Below are 16,670 nucleotides of genomic sequence, written 5' to 3'. Positions count from 1 at the left end.
CCGCATTCCAGGACCGGAAACCAGTTTAACCGGGGCCAAGCATACTGCAAAATAACCGACGACTGGCAGTCATACTACATACTACTGTTGAACGCAGTATGCAGTATATACTGCATACTATGCAGTATATACTGCATACTGATTTAGATAGTAGTATGTAGTACGCGGTTTCGAAAACAGCCATAACCTTCATCTACAATTAGGGCCTTACTTTATTTCAAAATAAAAGCACACAGCAAGTAAAGTACTCTCAGTTTAAGACAGCATGAACCTTCAAAATAAAAGCACACAGCAAGGCAAGTATATTTATAATTTCAACATCAAGGCAATTCAAAGTGCTTCACACAAGACATGAAAAGCATGACAGAGGAAAAAAAATAGCCTATGTTAAAATAAAATAAAAAAACATTTAAATTAAATTAAAAAATTAAAAAGAAGCTAAAATATAATGAGTTATACCAAAAATTGAAATAATAATAAGCGTAAAAGTTACAGAGTTTAGGTTTAAAATCCTATTAAAATTGTTTAATTAAAGGCAGCTGTAAACAGGTGTGTCTTCAACCTCCATTTAAAAGAGCTGAGAGTTTCAGCAGACCTGCAGATTTCTGGGAGTTTGTTCCAGATATAGGGAGCATAGAAAATGAACAATGCTTCTCCAAGTTTGGTTCTGACTCTGGGGACAGAGAGCAGACCTGTCCCAGACGACCTGAGCGGTCTGGATGGTTCATAATTAATCAGGAGGTCACTAATGTATTTTGGCCCTAAACTTCTAACTCTTGATATGTTCTTCAGGTGATAGTTGGCTGAATTTTTAATTGTCTTAATGTGGCTTTTAAAATTGAGGTCTGAGTCCATCACTACGCCCAGATTTCTTGCCTGGTCTGTGGTTTTAAGTCTTACTGGCTGAAGCTGATTACTGACTCTTAGTCGCTCCTCCTTTGCTCCAAAAACAACAACCTCAGTTTTGTCTTTGTTTTACTGAAGGGAATTTTTGCACATCCACTCATTGATTTGTTCTATGCATTTACATAGTGCTTTTATGGGACCATGGTTGCTTGGCGACATTGTAATATATATATTTGTGTGTCGTCTGCATCGTTATGATCATTTATTTTATTGTTTTTTATAATCTGAGCTAGTGGGAGCATGTAGATGTTAAACAGAAGAGGCCCCAGGATGGAACCTTGGGGAACTCCACAAGGAATTTTGTTTGCTCAGGTTTGAAGTTACCTACATGAAGAAGTCCCTATCCTTTAAGTAGGATTCAAACCAGTTTAGTGCTGTGCCAGAAACTACCACCAAGTTTTCCAGTCGGTCGGGTAATATATTGTGGTCAACTGTGTGGAACGCAGCACTGAGATCAAGTAAAACTAAGACTGAGGTTCTGCCACTGTCTGTGTTTAAATGGATGTCATTAAACACCTTAACCAGAGCTGTCTCTGTGCTGACTGGAAGACTTCAAACATGAAATAATGGAATTTAAACAAGTGATTAAAAATGTGATTTATCAAGATGAACTATTTGAATCATTTGTCAGCCCTCCTAAAAACATGATTTGTTTTATATTTAGATGACATTAAATAGAGAATTGAACCTATTCCCTCATGGTGCTGTTTTCAGATAAACATTTGGAGAAGTCAAACAGGTTCTCTTTTAATGTGGCCTCCTGTTTCTTTGGTGTTTCCATCATCTTAGTATTCAATGAACATAACATGTGTGATAAACCCCCCAAAAAGAGTCTCTCTTGATCTTTCTTTTGAATAAAATGCTGCTCACATACAGGGACTCCATCTTTAAACATAATAAGTCATTAGTTTAACGTCTTTTTGATAGCTGAAGAGAACGCACCCTCAGCACAGGCACAGAAACGGCTCTTAATAAGCTGTAATGTTGTGTGTGCATGTGTGAAATTGGTAGAAAGACACCAGATTGAAGCATCCAGAGGTGCTCTGGTCCCTGTTGGCATGGCAACATGCAGAGCAGACCACATGGGGGTGGGTTGCAGGGGGGGAGGCTGGAGCTGGCGGACTGTTCCATCTCTGTGAAAACAGGAATCAGGGATTATTCACAGCATTTATCTTAACTGGCTGATTGGCTAATTAATGAGAATGAACCAGCTGCAGTCTGCGGAGACTCAGACAGAAGAGAGAGGACGAAACATGCCCGTGTGTTTGTGCATGCCTGTGGATGCCTGTACATCTGCGTGTGTGCGTGTTGGGGGAGCATGCAGCTGTCAGTGTGTCAGTGTGTGTGAGCGCTGTAGTAAATGTGAGAGCGATAGACTGAGTGAGAGAGCTTGTTCAGACGCTCGAGTACTCTCTACTATGCTGAGGGATTCATTCATCTTTTCTATGAAGTCAGCCTCCTGTCTGCAGGAGAGACACACAAATGAAGACACACACACACAAATAATCTCAGTATACAAGTATACTTGATTACACAGCAGGAGGTCAATGTAATAACAGAATACTGAAGGACGGCAAGATCTTTATAATAATGACAAGAATACCTGATCCTGTTATTTTTCATTAATCAGAGACACAATATATGCAGACATTGTTACATCTAATCAAAGTGAAAACAATGAAACCTATATATATGTATATGTATTTAGGACCTAAAGCCAAGGCTGATCTGCAGTCCAGCCAGTGTTAAAGTGTTTCACATCTTGTCATTTGTTTAGTTCTTCATGTGGTCTGCAGAACGTCACACAGTCACAGCGACTGGAGGCTTCAGAGTACTCTCCTGTGGAAGAGAGTCTAGAGGGTTTTCTGGACTCTTCTGAGCGATAACTTAGTACAATGACGTAACGGAGGTGACACCAAACCATTTCACATTTTATACAAAGACACTCGAGGAGACGATGCTTCCTAAATGCAACAATGATCACATGTCATTACAGATCTTATCTCCAGAACTTTGTAGGTTGTTGTATCCAGAGACTCCAGAGGTCTAGTGACCGTTTCTCCAGCTCGCCCCCAACATGTGACACAATCTGACATGTGGGAGAGTATCATGGCGTGCATGAAGAACGTCTGAGCAGCTTCCTGTGAAACGCTGTCTCTAATATGAAGCAAATGAGTCGAGCATTACACCAAGATATTTCAACTCAATCTTCTTATCAGCCTTAATGGAAATATCAGCATCATTGATATGCAAGGCTAATTTACAATGCACACACACACACACACACACACACACACACACACACACACACACACACACACACACACACACACACACACACACACACACACATACACACACACACTAAGCCTGGTAATAGTATCGGTATTTGTATCATCAACAACAACACTGTTTCCATGGTGAAAAGAAAGATGGCCTCTTCGTGGTTTCAAGTCAAACTGCAGCATTCCCCGGAGCCCACACACACACTCTCTCACACACACACACACACACACACACACACACACACACACACACACACACACGCACACACACTCTGATGGAGAGCCGCGTCAGAGCAGCCAGAGAGAGAAAGCATGAGACCGGAACTGAAAATCTGCACCTTTCACAATAAATGTAGTCCACTGAATGTTTATAAAAACCTGCTCTGTGGTCATTTTAAAAACATCTTCAGCTCTGCACACCAAGCCATTTGCTACTTACAATGTTTAGGATCATAAAAATACAAGAATATTAGAAAACATTTTCACATCACATCTTTTATAAACAGACTGAGCTGTCTTTTGTAAAAATGTTGCGTTGTCTTTTGTAAACATGTTGTGCTGTCTTTTGTAAACATGTTGAGCTGTCTTTTGTAAACATGTTGAGCTGTCTTTTGTAAACATATTGCTCTGTCTTTTGTAAACATGTTGAGCTGTCTTTTGTAAACATGTTGCACTGTCTTTTGTAAACATGTTGAGCTGTCTTTTGTAAATATGTTGTGCTGTCTTTTGTAAACATGTTGCGCTGTCTTTTGTAAACATGTTGAGCTGTCTTTTGTAAACATGTTGAGCTGTCTTTTGTAAACATGTTGTGCTGTCTTTTGTAAACATGTTGAGCTGTCTTTTGTAAACATGTTGCGCTGTCTTTTGTAAACATGGTGCCTTGTCTATTGTAAACATGTTGAGCTGTCTTTTGTAAACATGTTGTAAACATGTTGCTCTGTCTTTTGTAAACATGTTGCGTTGTCTTTTGTAAACATGTTGCATTGTCTTTTGTAAACATGTTGTGTTATCTATTGTAATCATGTTGCACTGTCTTTTGTAAACATGTTGCGTTGTCTTTTGTAAACATGTTGCATTGTCTTTTGTAAACATGTTGTGTTATCTATTGTAATCATGTTGCACTGTCTTTTGTAAACATGTTGAGCTGTCTTTTGTAAACATGTTGTAAACATGTTGAGCTGTCTTTTGTAAACATGTTGCATTGTCTTTTGTAAACATGTTGCGTTGTCTTTTGTAAACATGTTGCACTGTCTTTTCTAAACATGTTGAGCTGTCTTTTGTAAACATTGAGTTGTCGTTTGTAAATGTGTTGTAAACATGTTGCGCTGTCTTTTGTAAACATGTTGCACTGTCTTTGGTAAACATGTTGCACTGTCTTTTGTAAACATGTTGAGCTGTCTTTTGTAAACATGTTGTAAACATGTTGAGCTGTCTTTTGTAAACATGTTGCATTGTCTTTTGTAAACATGTTGCGTTGTCTTTTGTAAACATGTTGCACTGTCTTTTCTAAACATGTTGAGCTGTCTTTTGTAAACATTGAGTTGTCGTTTGTAAATGTGTTGTAAACATGTTGCGCTGTCTTTTGTAAACATGTTGCACTGTCTTTGGTAAACATGTTGCACTGTCTTTTGTAAACATGTTGAGCTGTCTTTTGTAAAGATGTTGTAAACATTTTGTGTTGTCTTTTGTAAACATATTGCTCTCTTTTGTAAACATGTGCTGTCTTGTGTAAACATGATGCGTTGTCTTTTGTAAACATGATGTGTTGTCTTTTGTAAACATGTTGTGCTGTCTTTTGTAAACATGTTAAGCTGTTTTTTGTAAATGTGTTGCACTGTCTTTTGTAAACATGTTGAGCTGTCTTTTCTAAACATATTGCTCTGTCTTTTGTAAACATGTTGAGCTGTCTTTTGTAAACATGTTGCGATGTCTTTTGTAAACATGTTGAGCTGTCTTTTGTAAACATGTTGTTCTGTCTTTTGTAAACATGTTGAGCTGTCTTTTGTAAACATGTTGTTCTGTCTTTTGTAAACATGTTGAGCTGTCTTTTGTAAACATATTGCTCTGTCTTTTGTAAACATGTTGAGCTGTCTTTTGTAAACATGTTGCGTTGTCTTTTGTAAACATGTTGAGCTGTCTTTTGTAAACATGTTGAGCTGTCTTTTGTAAACATGTTGTAAACATGTTGTAAACATGTTGCACTGTCTTTTGTAAACATGTTGAGCTGTCTTTTGTAAACATATTGCTCTGTCTTTTGTAAACATGTTGAGCTGTCTTTTGTAAACATGTTGCGATGTCTTTTGTAAACATGTTGAGCTGTCTTTTGTAAACATGTTGCGATGTCTTTTGTAAACATGTTGAGCTGTCTTTTGTAAACATGTTAAGCTGTCTTTTGTAAACGTGTTGCGCTGTCTTTTGTAAACATGTTGAGCTGTCTTTTGTAAACATGTTGCGCTGTCTTTTGTAAACATGTTGCATTGTCTTTTGTAAACATGTTGAGCTGTCTTTTGTAAACATGTTGAGCTGTCTTTTGTAAATGTGTTGCGCTGTCTTTTGTAAACATGTTGCTCTGTCTTTTGTAAACATGTTGAGCTGTCTTTTGTAAACATGTTGCGATGTCTTTTGTAAACATGTTGAGCTGTCTTTTGTAAACATGTTGTTCTGTCTTTTGTAAATGTGTTGCACTGTTTTTTGTAAACATGTTGTGCTGTCTTTTGTAAACATGTTGCGTTGTCTTTTGTAAACATGTTGCTCTGTCTTTTGTCAACATGCACACCACATAAAGACTGGAGTTGATGAGTTTAATTGGGCTCAGAGGAGTCGTTATGGTTGCTCAGCCTGGCTGCATGTGAGGACTCTGAATCTCCTGCTGGGAGGTAAAGGTTGAACCTCCTGGTGTAAAATGTGAGCTATGTCAGTCTGATAATAACAGACTGCTCATTAAACTTCTGAGTGTGCACTACAACAGAGAAGTCACCTTGATGTTGTGTTCTAGCCTAGCTTAGACCTTAAATATTAAGGCTTAAACACGGGGGGGGGGGGGGGGGGCTGTAACTGTGACAATAGTTCATAGATAAATGTGATAAATGAAGACTTTAAGTCATTGTCATCTTTACTTTCAATTTCTGCCATCGGGCTGCTGGAGAAAAAAAAATTCTCACAGCGCAAATCCTACCTTAACCCTATAAAAAATAAATTCAGATATAAGTACAAAGAGTGTGTGCATTCAGAACAATAACAACAGATGCGCATGGACTTCAAATAAATAAAAAGGCACACAAGTGTTTTTAATTGTTTTATTTTATTTAATCTGAAGTTATATTCATTTATTCTCTATAGCCTAAATGTGGAATCACTCTTTTTCATGTTAAGTCTTTATAATGATGACATCTGGTCCAGCTCACATTTATTCATATGTTGTTAGTGTGCTCTGTGGGGTTTCATTTTTTTTGTAAATGCACTTTTCCCATATTAATGAAGCTCTTTGGAGTAAATACAAATATTATAATTATTTAAAGTGATATCGCCTGCAGAAAGACACATAGATATGCAGTGAAGTCATCACACCGCCTAATTCTCTTCTTCTTCTTCTTCGTCTTCTTCTTCTGCGTGTCCACTGACTGTGAGAAGAAGAAATAAGGTTTATATTCTTTATAAGTGGTGTTCTTTAATTGTTATAAGCGGTGTTTGTGTTCCTGGTTCTTTGTGTGTCGTCGGGACTCTCCAAAGCGGAAGTGGCCTCCTCTTCTGCGGGGTAACTTGACGCGGAGCCTCGGCGGTGTTTTTCTGGGAGGAGCGGGGCAGCAGGCGAAGAGCTGAGTGGGCAAAGAAAACAGCAATAAGCAACAACTAATGGTCCAAAGCGGGCATTGTGAGACCTGGACGTTACCACATCGATGAAGTTAAGCGGGACTATCACGTCCTGCACCGTGTTTCAGAGGACCCGTCGGGTCCAGACTTTCAGAGACCGAGCAGGCGGACCGGACTCGTGAAGAAAGGGGGAGCAGGCGGCGGACACGGCGACATCAAAGGACTCCCAGGTCATTTTACTTAAATTTAACGGTATTCCCGTCATTATTTTCCAGGGGAGAGTCGAGCTGTTTCCCCGTAAACACATTAATCAGCCGTGTAACACGACAGCTCTCCTCCGTGTCGGTGTGTTTCTCTTTGTGTGAGACTTTTCAGAGGAATAGAAAAGACGAACATGGCTCCATTAAAACAGCAGCTTCATAGCAGAAAGGAGTGTTTGTAGAAAGGGCGCCTGGTCCTGCCTCTAAATGAGTCCAGTTGTGTCGAGCTGAGCGGACTTTTCTCTGAGTGAATAATAAAGCTGCTGCTGCTGTGTTTCTGTCTCCTTTGTTATTCAGCTCAAGACGAGAGGGGGAAGCTGCTCTGTTCTCAGACCTCAGACCTGCTGTATGCTTTCATTCTGGGAAACTTTTCAACCTCTCACTAAGTTGGACAAAGAGCCCCGTCTGTAGTCTCCCCCCCCCCCCTCCTCTGGATCATTGGGAGTATACATGGAGAACCAGGCCCGCATGATGCTGGGTCATATCGGACTAAGTGGACTGTCTGAGGAGGATGTGGGGGATCCTGACAACATCAGGAAACATCACAGCCTAGGTCAGCCGCAGCAGGACATCGGTGACATACTCCAGCAGATCATGACCATCACAGACGAGAGTCTGGACGAGGCCCAGGCCAGGTAAGACCAACACAGCTGGGTTAGGGTCTACACACAGGGTCCTACACACACGTTACACACATGGTCCTACACACACGTTACACACATGGTCCTACACACACGTTACACACATGGTCCTACACACACGTTACACACATGGTCCTACACACATGGTCCTGCACACATGGTCCTACACACATGGTCCTACACACACGTTACACACATGGTCCTGCACACATGGTCCTACACACATGGTCCTACACACACGTTACACACATGGTCCTGCACACATGGTCCTACACACATGGTCCTACACACACGTTACACACACGTTACACACATGATCCTGCACACAGGGTCCTGCACACATGGTCCTATACACACAGGGTCCTACACACAGGGTCCTACACACAGGGTCCTACACACAGGGTCCTACACACATGGTCCTATACACACATTACACACATGGTCCTACACACACATTACACACATGGTCCTACACACATGGTCCTACACACATGGTCCTATACACACATTACACACATGGTCCTACACACATGGTCCTATACACACATTACACACATGGTCCTACACACACATTACACACATGGTCCTACACACATGGTCCTACACACATGGTCTTACACACATGGTCCTACACACACATTACACACATGGTCCTACACACATGGTCCTACACACATGGTCCTATACACACATTACACACATGGTCCTACACACACGTTACACACATGGTCCTACACACACGTTACACACATGGTCCTACACACAGGGTCCTGCACACAGGGTCCTACACACATGGTCCTGCACACATGGTCCTGCACACAGGGTCCTGCACACACGTTACACACAGGGTCCTACACACATGGTCCTACACACACGTTACACACATGGTCCTACACACATGGTCCTACACACATGGTCCTACACACACGTTACATACAGGATCCTACACACATGGTCCTACACACCTGTACACACAGGGTCCTACACACACATACATTACACACACACACATACGTTACACACAGGGTCCTACACACACACACACACACACACACACACACATACGTTACACACATGGTCCTACACACACGCTACAAACACATTACACACATGGTCCTACACACACACACACCGTCCTACACACACACACACACGTTACGCACACAGTCCTACACACATGGTCCTACACACACACATGGTCCTACACACACACACAGTCCTACACACATGTTAAACACATGGTCCTACACATACACACACATGGTCCTACACATACACACACATGGTCCTACACACACACACACGCTACACACATGTTAAACACATGGTCCTACACACCTTTAACCACACGCTGACTCACACGGCGTGATCAGAAGTATTACTCTATATGTGACTTTGTTGTTTGGGGGGAGGGGGGGGGGGGGGGGATCTGGGATGGGGGGGGGTCTCTGGGATGTCAGAGTTAGCTGTCCGGCCTTCCTGAGGTGATGTGGGACTAATGTGACGGCTTCCCCCTTAAGACCCCCGGTGAGGTCTCGGCTGTCCATCAGTCTACTCCAGGCTATCCCAACCTTGGGGTCACGACCTCTAAAGTCTCCTGATATTCAAATGGGGTCCCTCCCCTGAAATGTGTAATTATTGATCCAAATAAAATATATTGTATTAATCTACAGGTCGTTTAGCATGGGCTACATGCTAAAAGCTAACAGACGTGCAGGCCTCGTGTGTCCAGCGTTAACTTCCCTCCTCATTAACACACGCTCACCTGGCTGCTCACCTCGTCCACACAGACTGATACAATCTCATCCCAGCTTTATAACAAACCAGACACAGATGATAAACTGAAGGTTTCCAACACAAGAGAAAAAAACATCACATGATTGAACTTTGAACCGTTTTAAGAACAAGCTGTAGGCTAAGTGTTTGGATGTCCGGGGGGGTCCTACAGTGATCTGTGGCCAGCTGTTTTGGTATAAATGTTTGTTGCTATGCAACAGCAACGACACATCATCCCATGTGGGTAGTTGGGGAATTGATCCGTTAACTTTTCTTCTAAACTTTCTGCCATTGTTGTAGCGGCCCTCTCACCAAACAACGCTACACTGCTCCTAGTGATCATATGAGGACGCTTCAAACCAGCGCAGGATATGATAGGCTGATGTCATGTGATTATAAAAGTGATTCTCAGATCAGATCCCCTGATGAAAAGTTAAAGAACCAAACGTGTTAACTCAGTGATTCACCTCTCTCTCTCTGTCTCTCTCTCTCCCTCTCTCTGTCTCTCTCTCTCTCTCCCTCTCTCTCTCTCTCTCTCTCTCTCTCCCTCTCTGTCTGTCTCTCTCTCTCTCTCTGTCTCTCTCTCCCTCTCTCTCCTCTCTCTCTCTCTCCCTCTCTCTGTCTCTCTCTCTCTCTCCCTCTCTGTCTCTCTCTCTCTGTCTCTCTCTCTCGCTCCCTCTCTGTCTCTCTGTCTCTCACTCGTTCATGTTTGTGTGTTCATGCTCTTCCTGTTCTGCACTCAGGTGAATTAGTCAGAAATGTGCTCTGTCCTGATTCCACTCGCTCACGTGCTCAGAGTTTCTGCGGCGCTTTGTGTCCACGCCATGACCGTTTAAAACTCCAACAACACCGCTCTAAGTTCAAGTCAACATTTCTATTCCAAGACTACTTCACTGTTTCAGCTATTCATTTAGAGGGATGACCTGTGAACAGATCATGTTCCTACAGAGGGTGAGTTTGGTCTGACGTGACCACCTCTCTCTCTCTCTCTTTTAACCTCTGAAACAGGAAACACGCTTTAAACTGCCACAGAATGAAGCCGGCCCTCTTCAGCGTCCTGTGTGAGATGAAGGAGAAGATGGGTGAGTATTTAATGATGAAGTGACCTTACTCTATGATCAGACATTAAGGAGACACATACACACTGCAGGACAGTGTCACCACCTATCCTCCTGAACTTTTTTTTTTTTTTAAGATTTATTTTGGGCTTTTCGTGCCTTTAATGCAGAGAGAGGACAGTGGATAGAGTCGGAAACCAGGGAGAGAGAGTGGGGGGCCACGGGTGGAAGCGAACCCGGGCCTACCGCTCGAGACGAGAGTCTCAATACATGGGACGCGCGCCCTAACAATTGCGCCACCAGCGCGCCCTGCTCCTGAACCTTTTGACTACAAATTTAGAGCTGACTGAATTCATGATCAGGTAGCAGCCTCAGGTGAGGGATCAGCTAACTGCCCACATGGAGGGAGCAGCTTGAACCAGGTTTCTGGATTCATCCAGAGAGTTAGTAAGTGAACATAGAGACAGACTGAAGTTTATCATGCTGAGCATCAACGCAGCAGGATATAATCAGGAGAATTCACCTGGAGCGAGTGGGAGGGGGTGGTGACCTTTATTCCCTGTGATCCCCCCCCGTCTGACAGGGAGAGTCTCCTCACATAACGAAAAAACTCTGCAGCCCGTAAGACCCTGCAGCTAGTAAGACCCTGTAGCCCGTCAGACCCTGCAGCCAGTAAAACCCTGTAGCCTGTCAGACCCTGCAGCCCGTAAGACCCTGTAGCCCGTAAGACCTTGCAGCCCGTAAGACCCTGCAGCCAGACATTGCAGCCAGTAAGACCCTGCAGCCCGTAAGACCTTGCAGCCCGTAAGACCCTGCAGCCCGTAAGACCCTGCAGCCAGACATTGCAGCCAGTAAGACCCTGCAGCCCGTAAGACCTTGCAGCCCGTAAGACCCTGCAGCCAGACATTGCAGCCAGTAAGACCCTGCAGCCCGTAAGACCTTGCAGCCAGACCTTGCAGCCAGTAAGACCTTGCAGCCCGCCAGACCTTGCAGCGTGTAAGACCCTGCAGCCCGTCAGACCCTGCAGCCCGTAAGACCCTGCAGCCCGTAAGACCCTGCAGCCCGTCAGTGTTCGGTACGGTCAGAGTCTCAGCAGGGGACGGTTTGCCTCTCGTGACCTCAGACAGAATAATTCCCTCTGAGAGAGCGCGCTCTGTTCGGTGATGCAGAAGATCTCCATCATCCGAGTCTTTGACAGAGTCACTCTGAGGGCTCGATGGAATAATTATTAAACAGGAAACTAGCGTATAAACAGGAAGTCTGATGAACTGAACAGGAAATGTCCTCCTGGACGTTTATAAACATTTATTACACCTTCAGGTCGGGGTTAGACTACCAGGTTTACTGTACAAACTTTAACTGTCACAGCAGTCCATCATGTGACCCCAAACCCAGAGGTAATGCCTGAACCCTGACCCCAAACCTCAAGGTAAGACCTGAACCGTGACCCCAAACCTCAAAGTACGACCTGAACCGTTACCCCAAACCCCAAGGTACGACCTGAACCGTTACCCCAAACCTCAAGGTACAGCCTTAACCGTGACCCCAAACCTCACAGTATGACCTGAACCGTTACTCCAAACCTCAAGGTTTGACCTGAACCGTGACCCCAAACCTCGTGGTACGACCTGAAAGATGACAACCTTCTGCAGAGCCATTGAGCTTCAGTGGAGCACAGCGGTGAACCTTCTGCAGCTCATCGATTCCTCTCAGACACCGTGTGTGTGTGTGTGTGTGTGTGTGTGTGTGTGTGTGTGTGTGTGTGTGTGTGTGTGTGTGTGTGTGTGTGTGTGTGTGTGTGTGTGTGTGTGTGTGTGTGAGTGAGTCAGGTGCGGGGGTTGTCGTTGCCCTCGTTGCTGGATTATGAATGTGAGATGATCTCTGGAACAACACTGTAATTGGCGCCTAATTTGCATAACTGTGCAAATTAACGACCTCTCAAATGAGCGATCATTTTTCACCGGGTCTTTAGTCGCTCCTTAAGAGCTGCCATTAATTAACAGCTGTGTGGGCGTGTGTCTGCTTGTACTTCTGTGTGTGTGTGTGTGTGTGTGTGTGTGTGTGTGTGTGTGTGTGTGTGTGTGTGTGTGTGTGGCTGTTTTCTCTTTGGGCAGCAGGATGCCAAGAAGAGCTGGCACTGATTTTCTTCATGTAAACTGTCTCTGCTCCGCTGCTGCTTCCTGACTGCTTAGACTGAAGGTTTTTTAGAGTGTAGTTATGCAGCCTATAGAGACACATGCCCCCCACCCCCACCCCCGCCTGCTCCAGGTGAATTCTCATGAACATTTCCTGCTGCGTCCTCACATCGGCTCACCTAGTTCACTTCATGCAGAAGTTTGCTTTCAATTGTTTCAATAAAGTTGATCTTCTTACTACAAGTGTTGCTGGAGCATTTTGACCTCTTCTAAGCCTTTCACTCTTCATGCACCTTGTCAGTTGGTGAAGTTTGTGCCAGAAAATCATCTTTTTCGGGCGTTTGCTTTCACACATGCAGATGTGAAATGTCACATTTGTTGCAGTGTAGAGTTCCTTCCCTAATTTGTCTCAGGGTCGTTTGGGTAAATGTGACGAGCTGCTTCCTGTCATATCTCACATTCAGTGAAGAGCGTTCGGCGTCAGAGCCAAAAGAAAAGAGGCGTGTTCACTCCACATGCACTCCTGAAATCCTCCTCACCTCCTCACTTCCTCACCTCCTCACCTCCTCTCAGCAGGATCCTACTTTGCTTCAGCCATGTCTGTTAGATAGGGCCCCCTGCTGCTTAAAAACCAGTATTACACTTCACGTCTCTGCTGGTCTCCACAGCTCTGGGTATCCGAGGGATCCAGGAGGAGGACGGTCCTGACCCTCAGATATTGAGGCTCGACAACATGCTGTTAGCCGAGGGTGTCGCTGGCTTGGAGAAGGGTGGGGCGTCTGCAGCAGCGGCAGCGGTTGCCGTTGCAGCCGGAGCGTCGCCCAGCGATGGGAGCTTACAGCACAGCGAGTACAGAGAGAAGCTGGCTCAGATACGACAGATGTATCACGCCGAGCTGGAGAAATACGAACAGGTGGGACGTTCGTATTCGTAAGAGAATCAAACTGTCAAAGTCAAAACAAGATCATTAAACAGACACCTCCCCTTTTCTCCAGGCGTGCAATGAATTCACAGACCACGTGATGAACCTGCTGAGGGAGCAGTCCCGTACGCGGCCGGTCTCTCCCAAAGAGATCGAGCGGATGGTGGGAATCATCCACCGCAAGTTTAACACCATCCAGATGCAGCTGAAGCAGAGCACGTGTGAGGCCGTCATGATCCTGCGCTCACGCTTCCTGGACGCCAGGTGGGTGTGTTCTTGGGTAGAAGAAGGGGGGCCTCTGTCTTCTGATTGGTGTGACTGAGTGACGATGATTCTTCTTCCTCCGTCAGGCGGAAACGGAGAAACTTCAGCAAGCAGGCGGCAGAGATCCTCAATGAATACTTTTACTCCCATCTGGCGAACCCGTACCCGAGCGAGGAGGCCAAGGAGGAGCTTGCCAAGAAGTGTTCCATCACCGTGTCTCAGGTGAGAATGCCAGAGACCAGCGGGGGGGGGGGGGGGGGGGGGGTTGGTTTAAGAGTGGTGATTTAAACTGTGTGTGTGTTCACCTCTCAGGTTGCCAACTGGTTTGGAAATAAGCGGATTCGCTATAAGAAGAACGTTTCAAAGCTCCAGGAGGAAGCCAACATGTACGCCATGAAGACGGCGGCAAGCGCGTCCTCACAGGCCAGCCAAGGCAACTCTCCAGCCACGCCAAACTCAGGTACGAGCACACACACGTGACTTCACAGAGGGTCCATTAATAACTTCCACGGTCTCTCTGATGGAGTGAAAACAACAGAGCTGCAGTATCCCCACTGTCCACACGAGGCAGGCCGATGAATCCCCATCAGCAGAAGGAAATACACATTAACATAAACACACACACTTTGTTTATATGTTTATATGAACACAAACAATCAGAAGAAAAGTGCTTCATGTCAACACACACACACACAGACACACACAGACACATACTCTCTGCCTGTTGACGGCTCCGTTTATAGGGCAGTGTGTGTGTGTTAACAAAAGTTAAGGTATTTGTGTGTGTGTGTGTGTGTGTGTGTGTGTGTGTGTGTGTGTGTGTGTGTGTGTGTGTGTGTGTGTGTGTGTGTGTGTGTGTGTGTGTGTGTGTGTGTGTGTGTGTGTGTGTGTGTGTGTGTGTGTGTGTTTCCAGGAGGATACCCGGCTCCATGTTTCTCTCCTGAAGGGAGGTTGTGAGGATTAACCTGCAGGACGTCTCCTCAGAGTCACATGTGAGCAGCTCTGTTTCAAATGTCTAACTGGTGAACATTTCAGGGGGTGTGCTCGGAAATGTGTTGGTGTGCAGGGTTTCCTAACGTTACACTTTTTATCGGATTATGAATCAAAATCAGCATCAGAGAAAAACGGTCTGGACGTTCAAAGAGACGTTCAGGATGTTTTAATGAATATAAACATGTCGGCATGTTCAGAGTCTGAGAGCTGACTTCCTGTTCCCCCCTTGTCTGTAGGACCCTGAGGGACAGAGGGACAACAGCACCCACCCTCCCCCCCCAACACCGGCCAGCGAGCACTACTTCACCTCCAGCCGCCGCCACCGCCCCCCCTGCAGGATGACCTCCAGTCAACCCCCCCCCCCCCCCCCTTGCAGGCTGACCTCCACAGACTCTTCAGAACTCTCTCTTCCATATTTTTACTCTCCCTGCAGGCTGACCCCTCCCCCCCCCCCCCCCAGCAAACCCCACCCCCCTGCAGGCTGCCCCACCCCCCCCACCCCTTAGGTATCTTTAGATTTGTACTCTCTTTTATTTCTTAGAGTTAAAATAATAAAACACAAAAAGAAAGCATGTGATAGTGATTTTAAAAAGTGTTTATATCGTTTCTTTGCCTTTGTTTGACTCTGAGGTTGTGACGGGTACGTTCAGACGTCTCGCCGACAGGTGTGACCATAAGTCCAGCTGGTGGTCGCTGGTCAGCGTGTGTATCCTGTGGTGTTGCTTCTCTTAAAGTTGTAAATATATTTTTACTCTCACAGCTTTTTGTGTTTCTTTAAAGCTTTGTAAGCAACCGAACCAAAGAAGCTTTAACCAGGACGTCCGAGTTCAAAGTTCAGCTGCAGGCCGTGTTTCACCCCCCTGTGCCCCCTAGTGCTGAGCCAGGGTTCTGCATCTGACTGGCCTCTGGATTGTTTTTGTTGTCTCTTTTTTTTAGGGTTAAATGTTCGTACGAACGTCAGCTGATCAAAGTCATACTTTAATAGTTTCTGATATTTGAGAGAATCACACGATGTCTGTTAGTTTGAACTTTATAAACCATCTCTGCAGATATTATGAAACCATGAGAAGAGCTGATGTATGCAGAGAATCAGGATTGAAATAATGCTACTATGATTGAAGAGCAGCGGCATCCTGACATCATCACGTCTTCATGTTTCTATGACGTCTTTTTGTTACTCTGCAAACATTAAAGTCAATTACTACACATCCTCTCAACGTCTCCCTCTTTCTCTCATTCTTTCAATAATGTTTTATTCAGTTACTCCAAAAGAAATATTCAATCAAAGTTCATTTCAGTCCAACTGAAAAACTCTGAACAGAAGAGGAGTGAAGATTAACAACGAGCCAATCACAGGAACACAGAGGAGACCAATGAAGTGACAAGAAGACGAATTACACACACAGGTCATCAGACACAGGTGAGACTGAAGACACAGGTGAGACTAACAAAACACAGGTGAGACTAACAAGACAGGTGAGACTGAAGACACAGGTGAGACTAAAAAGACAGGTGAGACTAATGACAGGTGAGACTAAAGACAGGTGAGACTAATGACAGGTGAGACTAAAGAGACACAGGTGAGACTAAAAACACAGGTGAGACTAATGACAGGTGAGA

General features: G+C 44.7%; 1 protein-coding gene across 1 annotated transcript; it reads left to right on the top strand.

Moving 5' to 3' along the window:
- Window positions 1-6,927: 6,927 nt before the first annotated feature.
- On the top strand, window positions 6,928-16,263 carry LOC109989589 (pre-B-cell leukemia transcription factor 1). Its single transcript, XM_020641404.3, has 9 exons — window positions 6,928-7,231; window positions 7,559-7,896; window positions 10,687-10,760; window positions 13,540-13,784; window positions 13,867-14,057; window positions 14,144-14,279; window positions 14,370-14,517; window positions 14,971-15,049; window positions 15,287-16,263. Exons 2-8 carry the CDS (start codon window positions 7,712-7,714, stop codon window positions 15,012-15,014), a joined length of 1,023 nt encoding a protein of 340 aa, XP_020497060.1. The 5' UTR covers window positions 6,928-7,231; window positions 7,559-7,711; the 3' UTR covers window positions 15,015-15,049; window positions 15,287-16,263.
- Window positions 16,264-16,670: the final 407 nt, after the last annotated feature.

Source organism: Labrus bergylta, chromosome 1, assembly GCF_963930695.1.
Source record: "Labrus bergylta chromosome 1, fLabBer1.1, whole genome shotgun sequence".
Taxonomy (NCBI): domain Eukaryota; kingdom Metazoa; phylum Chordata; class Actinopteri; order Labriformes; family Labridae; genus Labrus; species Labrus bergylta.
This window is presented reverse-complemented; position numbering and strand designations above follow the sequence as displayed.